Source organism: Cibotium barometz, chromosome 25, assembly GCF_041138505.1.
Source record: "Cibotium barometz isolate CiBa-2024 chromosome 25, ASM4113850v1, whole genome shotgun sequence".
Lineage (NCBI taxonomy): Eukaryota > Viridiplantae > Streptophyta > Polypodiopsida > Cyatheales > Cibotiaceae > Cibotium > Cibotium barometz.
The window spans coordinates 50,952,383-50,963,028 of NC_141070.1; the positions used below are offsets into that span (position 1 = coordinate 50,952,383).

Sequence of the window (10,646 nt, forward strand, 5' to 3'; positions counted from 1 at the left end):
TAAAGTACATGTGCCCTATAGTATTTAAAGAAATAACAAGGGAAATGGCAAGTGGAGTTTATTCAAGGATATCACTGGTTGAAAGTTTGAGACTTACAAGAAGGTACCGTCGCTTCATCGCTAGAAATAGGACCTCTTATAATGCAGCTAGAAGAGTAAATGAGGGTAATGCAATTACAATGTCTTCCTTTTTTGCCCATGAAGAGAGAGAAGTGTCATTTGCTAATACAATAAGAATGGAGAGTATTGGAGAAATTCCCTCCTATGTATTTGAAAAAAGAAAGGGAGGGATTTTGTCTATCCTCCATGAACTCCCGCCCGTACAAGGTATACATGCAGCTACTTGGTCTTTGGTATATTCGTGCACTTTAAGCCACTCATTATTAGGAGGGATGACACATGAGTGTGGGTTTTGTGGAGCACAGTTATGGGCAAGTGAAAAGAAGATGAGTTGTGAAAAATATTGTTGTAAACATGGGCGTGTGTCTATTCCTTCACTTGCTGAACCACCTGAGCCATTAAGGTCTCTTTTGATTGGTAGTGACACTACAAGTAAAAAATTTCGAGAAAACATCAGGGCTTATAATAGTGTGTTGGCTTTTTCATCATTGGGTGCACAAATAGATGACTCTCGCTTTCCCAATAGTAGTGTCTATACTTTCAAGGTGCATGGGACTGTTTATCATCAGATTGGGTCCTTGGTCCCCAATAATATGTACAATCCTAAGCCACAGTTGTATGTGTTTGATACTGAGCAGCACGAATTACAAAATCAACTAGGTGTCATGAATGGATTGGAATCCACAACCCTAGAAGCACTTCAATCCATGATGCACACTTCTAATCCATTTGCACAAGCTTTTAAGTATGTGGAAAGAATGTTGAGTGAAAATCCGAGTTTGGAATTGAAAATGACTATATGTGAGACAAAATCCACATCTAGGCAGTACTCAATGCCAACAGCTTCCGATATTGCTGGTATCATGATTGGTCAAGGGGTGATGATCATAATGTTGGTCGTTGTGATATTTTATTGCATACTTGAGAAGGCACATGCAAACACATCTCTAATTTGCATAGGTGCTATATGCCTCTTTTGTACGTCATGTTATTTCCAAGAGGGAAGGATGGATGGCACTTGAGAATCCCTTATGCTGATGGCATGATGCACAAGTGAGTGCATTGAGAAATGGTCATTGTGTGACTCAACGACAATACTATGCTTATCGATTTGCAAATTCGCCCAGATCCAAATGCATGCTTGCTACGTGGTGGAAGGTTGTTGCAATAGTTTATGGTTGATGCCTATTGTAGTGTTGAAGAGTCACGATTATCTTGGCTACGCCATAATCAAAAAAGTTTGCGTTCAGAGGTTTATAGTGGTATAGCAGACATGCTTCATATAGAAGGAAGTGGAAGTGGTATTGCAGGAAGGACAACGGGAAGCAGAATAGTGTTACCCTCCAATTTTACAGGTGGGCCAAGACAAATGTATCAACTTTATCAAGATGCCATGGCAATTGTTCGTTCAAAGGGCAAGCCCAATTTATTCATTACTTTCACCTATAACCCAAAGTGGCCAGAGGTATTAGATGCTTTACTCCCGAGGCAAAGTGCATGTGACCGACCTGATTTGAATACTAGAGTATTTCACCAAAAACATTCAGATATGATGAAAAATATCGTGAAGAATGAGCTATTTGGTAAGGTGATTGGATATGTGAGTGTCATTGAGTTCCAAAAAAGAGGATTGCCTCATTCACACACGTTATTGATCTTGGATAGTGCCCATAAACCTAAGACTGTCCAAGACTATGACAGACTAGTATGTGCCGAATTGCCTGACAAGCAAATGTTTCCTACTTTGCATGATGTCGTGTTGCATTGCAATATCCATGGGCCCTGTGAGCCATTCAATCAAAGTGCAATTTGTATGGATAAAGGGAAATGCACAAGGAACTATCCACGAGCTTTTGCACAAGAGACTACTGTGGATGAGAGTGGTTACCCCGTGTATATGCGTCGAAATGATGGAAGAACTGTGGCATTGAAAAAGTGTAATGTTGATAATAGATGGGTTGTGCCATATAACCCTTATCTTTTAGTCACATATAATGTTCATGTAAATGTGGAAATATGCTCAACAATAGTAGCAGTGAAATATCTTTACAAGTACATATACAAGGGGCACAACAGAGCAATAATAAGATTTAGCACTATACAAGGTGGGGATGTTAATGCTGCTTGCGTAGTCGATGAGATTCAGAGGTATTTGGATGCACGTTACGTCTCTGCATCAGAGGCATGTTGGAGACTCTTTGAGTATGATTTACACAATGAGAAGCCTGATGTGCAACGGTTGCAGGTACACTTAGATGGGGGTCATAATGTTATCTTCAAAGATGATGATAATATTGCAGATGTTTTTCAGAGGGAAAATGTAGGCAAGACTACTATGACTGAATGGTTTACCTGTAATCAACAACATCCTGAAGCAAACAACAAGAGTCCTATTCCTAGCAATTTCACGGGCGAACACTTCTAGCACTCTTGTTAGATATCCTTTTATCTCCAACCAGGGCAATTTGAGACCTCTTAGTGCTAGATTGAGGTAAATACATCAAAGTTTCTTTTGTTACTTGTTTTTGTGTAGAAAAGGTATCATTTTCTGCAAGAATCTTATGAGTCTCTTGCATCAATACATCACCGGTATTACAGGTAACATTATGCACCCTTGCATCACAACAATGAGGTTCATTATCCCTCGACTCATGTGCACATTTTATTTTTTCATTTCTTCTTCTTTTCCTTGGAGCATTCAAGGAAATGGTCTGAAGAGGACACCTCAAACTACCTGTCTCTACCATTCTTGCCATAAACATAATTCCATCAAGTATTCAATTAGAAGGAGTGGCACATTGAGTATAAAGTCATTTTCTTTATTATAAAATAGTAAACATTGAATAAAAATAACAATATTTTTTTCTATAATATTTGTGTATACACATAATATACAATCCCTCATGAGATTTTCTCCAATCTTCACATATATACGAAAAGATTATAAAGCTCTCTCTCTCTCTCTCTCTCTCTCTCTCTCTCTCTCTCTTGGGATGACATTTAGCCACCTGGGTTCAAGTCTCTCCGTCGATTGGGTAGAAATAACCATCTAAGTCAACGTTAAGCGGTCTCGTCTCAAGTGGGTGTGTGTGTAAAGAGGACAATTCTCACTACCTTTCTATCACCTAAGCGTGGTAGAAATGGCTAGTGGAATTGCCCTTGGGATGACATTTACCCACCTGGGTTCAAGTCTCCTCGTCGATTAGGTAGAAATAACCCTCTAAGTCAATGTTAAGCAGTCTCGTCTCAAGTGGGTGTGTGTGTAAAGAGGACAATTCTCACTACCTTTCTATCACCCAAGCGTGGTAGAAATTGCTAGTGGAATTGCCCTTGGGATAACATTTACCCACCTCGGTTCAAGCGTCCCCATCGATTGGGTATAAATAACCCTCTAAGTCGACGTTAAACAGTCTTGTCTCAAGTGGGTGTGTGTGTAAAGAGGACAATTCTCACTACCTTTCTATCACCCAAGCGTGGTAGAAATGGCTAGTGGAATTGCCCTTGGGATGACATTTACCCACCTTGCTTCAAGTCTTCCCATCGATTGGGTAGAAATAACCCTCTAAGTCAACGTTAAGCGGTCTCGTCTCAAGTGGGTGTGTGTGTAAAGACGACAATTCTCACTACCTTCCGATCACCCAAGCGTGGTAGAAATGGCTAGTGGAATTGCCCTTGGGATGACATTTACACATGTATATGTGCATGTATATACATGTGTATATACATCTATATATACATGTATATATATATATGTATATACATGAATATATACATGTATATACATGAATATATATATATATATATATATATATATATATGTATATGTATATGTATATGTATATGTATATGTATATGTATATATATATATGTATATATACATGTATATGTATATATACATGTATATGTATATATATATGTATGTATATATATATATATATGTATATATGTATGTATGTATGTATGTATGTATATATATATATGTATGTATGTATGTATGTATGTATATATGTATATATATGTATATATACATACATATATATATATATATGTATATGTATATATGTATATGTGTAAATGTGTAAATGTATATACACATATATATATACACATATACATATACACATATACATATATACATACATATATACATATACATATACATATACATATACATATACATATACATATACATATACATATATCTATATATATATCCATCCCTCTGGCTCAAGCTAGATTGTGCTGTATGTAGGTTACCGTAGGTAAATGTCATAAACTTATTTGATCTTTGCCAAGTTTCATCTTTTCTCATGAGCATTAAAATCCTTATGCTCTTATCAAACTATACCGAACTATTCGTATTTAAAAATTATAAATTCCAAAAATAAACATACAATTAAGAAGAAAAACAAAAATAAAGCAAAGTTTTGGTAGCTTACCTCAAAAGACTAAGAAAGACCCAAACTATATGACAAAAAAACAATATGGCAACCCTATGAAAAGCTAATGTACCTACATTGATCCACAAAGTAGAATAGATGAGAGCTCTTTCCATCCCCTTAACTTCATTTCACATTTTTCGAGTTGTCAAAATCTATGGTTCCTAATCCTTAAAACTTACATATATAAAAATAACAGACAAAATCTATAATCCTAAAACATTACATATATACTTATAAAAAGATAATAACAATGTCACAAATATTACAAAAACATTATAAAATCAGCATCCAATGTCTTCCAATGACCAAACCAAGCTTAGAAATCTCTCTCTCTCTCTCTCTCTCTCTCCCCCCCCATGTACATATAAGAGACAAAAAGCCATAAAAAGAGAATTTTCTATAAAAACCATTAAAAGAGACATTCCCCATGTTTTTCTTTGGGAACCAAAATGCCTTTCAATTTCTAGTTTTAGTTTTATTGGCCCTCCTCGTCGTCTTTTTCTCTACGTTGCCGTCGTTGTCCGCAGCTCTTCTCATCGACCTCCAAGGATCAACAGATTAGGGCTTGGACAAACAGGCTAGGATTTTGTATAGATTTGCATGTCCTTGCCATTTCTTATCCGACCCAAGGCCACATCAATCCGCTGCTCCTTTTTTTTGGGTATGAGTGCATCAAAATTTCATTTTGAGAAGAGCAATTAATTAATGCAAAGAAATACTTTTATACTTGTATTTAGAAATATATATATTTTGTGGCTTATTTAATTGATACGGTTTCTGAAGAGAGCCAAAAAGGAAGAAAAGACTCTTTGCGTGTGTCCCAACAACACACTCTCCTCCTGTAGGGAAAATTTCCTCCTTTTGATTTGCCGGCGGGCACCCAGATTTTGCAGTTTGTTTTTTTGATTTGAGCATGCAGAAGGGCCAGGGCCTATTGCAGGGGGGAAAAGCAGCAGGAGCAGCAATCGGGTCATCCTAGTAGGTGCGCAATCGGGTCATCCCCAACACACTTGCCAGCAGGTGCGCAATCCACAATCGAGTGCAGCATGCGCTCGTGGGTGTGGTGGGTATCCATCGCGGGGAGGTGAAATGCAGTTGGACGGACACCGCCGAGGAGCTTTGGTGCGCAACACCCACGATTGCCGTCGGACCCCTTGACACCAAGACAGACACCGCCGAGGTGGTGGGTATCCATTGCAGGGGCAATCAGCTCTGAAGCCAGCTTTGCTGTGCAACACCCATTTATCAGTGGAACCATTGCTGTCGGACCCCTTGACATCAGGACGGACACTGCCGACGAGGAGGTGAAATGCAGCGAGAAGTTGATAAGTTGATACCTGTGAGAGCTCGAGGCAACCCGGACGTGATGAGACGACTTGAACAGCAGGCGACCCAGAGGTGATGAAACGACTGGAACAGCAGAATGACTGGAATAGCAGGCGAGCGTCAAGTCACGTCGCGGGAGGAGCGTCATGTCGCACCTCACGGGAAGAGTGGTTATTTTGAAATGCAAGCGTGAAGTTCACGTTTGCGGGAGGAGTGGTTATTTTGAATTAGCCCCACCTCCTTTGCCCACGTGGAGGGAGGTGGGGTTGTCGTTAATCTTGTATAGATATGTATAAGAATACATACATAACATAAGAATACATACATAACATAACGTATAAGAATACATACATAACATAACGTATAAGAACACATATAAATGCACAAACTAGTTCACGTTTGCGGGAGGAGTGGTTATTTTGAATTAGCCCCACCTCCTTTGCCCACGTGGAGGGAGGTGGGGTTGTCGTTAATCTTGTATAGATATGCATAAGAATACATACATAACATAACGTATAAGAACACACATAAATGCATAAACTCACAAATAAAAGCATGTTGATAGTATTGATTTTGAGACCCCCATATATTTCAAGATCATGGATTGCTACCATATGTTGATAAAGTGGATTTCTCTGTGGTCCCCAGATAACACGATTTTTTTTCAAATATAACAACACATAGACATATATACATATACATATATAAGAATACATACATATGTGCATACATAACATATACATATTATACATTCTATTCTATCTATTCTATATATAAGTTTTTTTCAAATATAACAACACATAAACATATATACATATACATGTATAATAATGCATACATAACATAACGTATATTATATTAGCTTTTTATCATATACAAAATGGAAGATTACATACATCAAAAATTGACATTTAAACTCGCAAATAAAAGCATCTTGATAGTATTGATTTAGAGACCCACCTATATTTCAAGATTATGGATTGCTATCGTGTGTTGATAAAATGCATTTCTCGACGGCCCCCCACATAATATGATTTTTCTAAATGAACTGGGATTTTTTCAAATTATTTTGTTGCTGAAAATTTATGTATCCAATGTGCCCTCTCTCTCTCTCTCACACACACACACACACACACACACACACACACACACACACACACACACACACACACACGTCTCTCCCTCTCTCTCTCTCTCTCTCTCTCTCTCACACACACACACACACACACACACACACACACACACACACACATGAATGCACAATTAGATTAAAAAAATAAAAAATGATAGCAGAGTAGCAAACGGAATATAGGCGCACCAATATGGGGGTCATGGAGACTCGAGAGCAGCTGAGACTCAAGAGCAGCTTCGCCGTTCAACAATAGAGTAAAAAAATAAAAAATGATAGCAGAGTAGCAAACGGAATATAGGCGCACCAATATGGGGGTCATGGAGACTCGAGAGCAGCTGAGACTCAAGAGCAGCTTCGCCGTTCAACAATAGAGCGCAGACAGGGACGGTCGTTGTGCAGAGCAGCCGACCAACCCAAGAAGGGAGCACCTTTAGTAAGACATAAAAGGGCGAAGGTTGAAGGACGGCGGGCATGCAGATGATAGGCGTGCAAAAGCGCTTAGTCGATGGTGGGTGTGCAAATGATAGGTGCACCAATATGGGGGTGATGGAGACTCGAGAGCAGCTGAGACTCAAGAGCAGCTTCGTCGTTCAACAATAGAGCGCAGAGACAGGGAGACGGTCGGTGTGCAGAGCAGCCGACCAACCCAAGAAGGGAGCACCTTTAGTAAGACGTCAAAGGGCGAAGGTTGAAGGACGGCGGGCATGCAGATGATAGGCGTGCAGAAGCGCTTAGTCGATGGCGGGTGTGCAAATGATGGGCGTGCAGATGTAGAAGCACACGTAAAGTAGAGCGCGGGCGACCAATGTGCAGAGTAGATGATCGACCATCACCATCACCATCACCATCACCATCACCTCCCCCCCCTCTCGTAGTAATGATGTCCCTCTCTCACGTGGCGTAAAGCTTTGACGCCATCTTCGAGGCTCGATGGCTCCTTTCAAAAAACAACGCGAAAAGAGCGCCATGTCAACAAAATGGAGATGGAGATGGGAGATTTTGAATTAGCCCCACCTCTTTTGCCCACGTGGAGGGAGGTGGGGTTGTGGTTAATCTTGTATAGAGATATATATATATAATTATTGATAAAAAAGATTGACATGGATTTCATGCAAACAAAACATTAATAATGACGGCATATGAGGGCATAGAAATTAATTAGAATTGTGTCTAAATTAATTAGAATTATGTCTACTCGCACCGAGCCTTCCGGACGAGAAGGCTCCAGAAGTCCCTGTAGGTCTAGGCGTCTAGACCCTTCGCTTACCGCTACCTTTCGTCTCTACTTCATCGGGGCGGCGGACCGCTTTCTCATTGTTCGCTGTCCTCGCATTTCATTTCACTACACACCTTTCTTCGCTGTTGTAGCTCTTCGTTTCACCTGTAGACGCTAGGAACATGGCTCTCTCTTTGTTCGGCCGTAGATCGGGCGAGGACCCCTTCGACTCCCTCCTCTTCGACTCTCTCGCTTTCCCGTTTTCTCTGCGAGCCAGCTTCCCGGAGCACCCAACCTTCGCCCGGGAGGTGGCTGCGGTGGCCAATACGCAGGTGGACTGGAAGGAAACCCCGGACTGCCACATCTTCAAGGCCAACCTGCCTGGTAAGAATTCCCGTCCATCCTTCATCGTCTCTCGCTGTCCATGTGCATGTAAATTTAGAAGTTAATTGAACTTCTCTGTGCTAATCACCTCCTCCGGTGTGTCTGTGCTGCAGGTCTGGCCAAGGAGGACGTGAAGGTGCAGGTGGAAGACGGGTGCGTGCTTCAGATCAGCGGGGAGCGCAAGAAGGAGGAGACGGAGTCGTCGGACAGGTGGCACCGCGTGGAGCGGGCGCAGGGCAGCTTCCTTCGGCGCTTCCGCCTCCCCGGCAACTCCAAGGTGGAGGAGATGAAAGCGGCCATGGAGAACGGCGTGCTCACGGTGACTGTCCCCAAAGTGGCCCCGCCGGAGCCCAAGTGTGCCGTCAAAAGTGTGGAGATCTCGGGGTAAGTAGGGCGCCCTTAGTGATGATCCTCTGGTCCTGCGTGGGTTCTTTTTTGAGAATGCTTAGTTTTTTGCTAAATAACTGTTTTGCTAAATAACGGATAATGGTCGGATGTGGAAGATCACTGCCTCCAGACTGTACCTCGTATGCTTATAAGAATGTGCAGATATCATGTAAGAACAAAAGTTGTGGTTGTGTAATATCTTTTAAAGTTTTTGGCTGGAATTACCTAATTCCAGTTGTGTAATATCAAAATATGTGTTTCTTGAGTAAATTATGTATGCGGTAGGCTGTGTGAGATCAAAAAATAGTGTTTCTTGAGTAAATTCTGTGTGCGGTAGGAAGTGTGAGGGAGGGGCGTGGGAGAGGGTCCCTCACCCTTTTGGAAAAAAGTTGTATAATTTGACAGAATGTTCCTGCTCACCCATATGTTCCGCTGTTATATGGGCATCTCGGTAGATATGATGATTTGAGGTTGTTGCATGATCTTTCCTTTCCCTGTCAAAAGATCGAAGTCTGGAAAAGACGATGAAAATGATTTAAATAATTTGGGTGCACTAAACTGATTTTACCGATCATCCGTAAAACTCTTTGCTTTACTTATTTTACCGGAACTGTTTGCTTCACTTTTCGTGGCTTGCACTTAAGCGTCCCATCCACAGGCTCCTCTTCTGCTTCGTATGTCTGAGTGCCGTCATCTCTCTCTCTCTCTCTCTCTGTGTAGGTGCACTCAAAACAGCCCCCAGGCTATGGTTCCCGTCTGTGCTACTCACAGCGTGTAGGGACGTATTCCTTACACGCCACAGAATCACTGGCAAGCGAGAGGAGGCCCAAAATGCCTGTAGCCCGAATTTTCTACGAGACTCCGTCTCTCTAGAAAGACACAGAAACGGACCAAATGCATCATCCGGAGAGAGGGAGGGAGGGTTCAAAGTGGCAGCTCCAAGTAAAGCTATCCAAGTAGTAGTGGGAGACACACAAACGGACCAAATGCCTCATCCGGAGAGAGAGAGAGAGAGGGGTGATGCCTCATCCGGAGAGAGAGAGAGAGAGGGGGAGGTGGGCGTTCGAAGTTGCTGCTCCAAGTAAACTATGCAAGTAGTAGTGGGAAGGCGACCTTCGCAGGAACACGGTAGCCCTCGCACGCCGAAAGGAGACTCCTCTTGTCTGCCTCATCAATGGCGTACGAGAGGAGAGATCGCAGGCACGGAAGAGCGTCTCCCGTCTGTCCTCTGGACGATTTGACCCGAGTGGGGAGAGACCGAGCGCGCGGCCCGCTGCTCCCCTGGGAGGGTGAGAATCCTCCTTAAGAGTATTCGTAAGGAGACTCTTAAAAACCACAATGATCAAGTTACTACTGTCCATGTGGAAAAAGGTTGAACAAATAAATATACAATCACAAAGAAGTCAACAAGTAAATATGCATGCACAAAGTGAGATCTAACAGTAATAAAATGATCACTTATAAGATAGGTGGCCAATGTGAGAGCTTAGTGGTAAGTAGCGTTAAGGTAAGCCTAGTGGTGAGGTGTTGGTTGCGACCAAGTACCATGCAAGAGGAGGAAAAAAAAGAGAAAGATAGGTGGAAGGTGGGCTATGTAGACACTGCAAAAATCTAAATGCAAGGCAGGTGCAAGAGGAGG

General features: G+C 41.7%; 1 protein-coding gene across 1 annotated transcript; it reads left to right on the forward strand.

Moving 5' to 3' along the window:
- Window positions 1-8,305: 8,305 nt before the first annotated feature.
- LOC147624700 (18.1 kDa class I heat shock protein-like) lies at window positions 8,306-9,277 on the forward strand. The gene is made up of 2 exons (XM_086819738.1): window positions 8,306-8,620; window positions 8,734-9,277. The coding sequence occupies exons 1-2, from the start codon at window positions 8,419-8,421 to the stop codon at window positions 9,006-9,008; spliced, it is 477 nt and encodes a 158-aa protein (XP_086675864.1). The 5' UTR covers window positions 8,306-8,418; the 3' UTR covers window positions 9,009-9,277.
- The last annotated feature ends 1,369 nt before the right edge of the window (window positions 9,278-10,646 follow it).

What these genes read in the sequence shown, in the direction of transcription:
- LOC147624700 (XM_086819738.1), top strand. Translation starts at nt 8,419, where the DNA reads ATGGCTCTCTCTTTGTTCGGCCGTAGATCGGGCGAGGACCCCTTCGAC. An exon ending in CTTCAAGGCCAACCTGCCTG is followed by an intron (nt 8,621 to 8,733) that starts GTAAGAATTCCC and finishes TCTGTGCTGCAG; the next exon opens with GTCTGGCCAAGGAGGACGTG.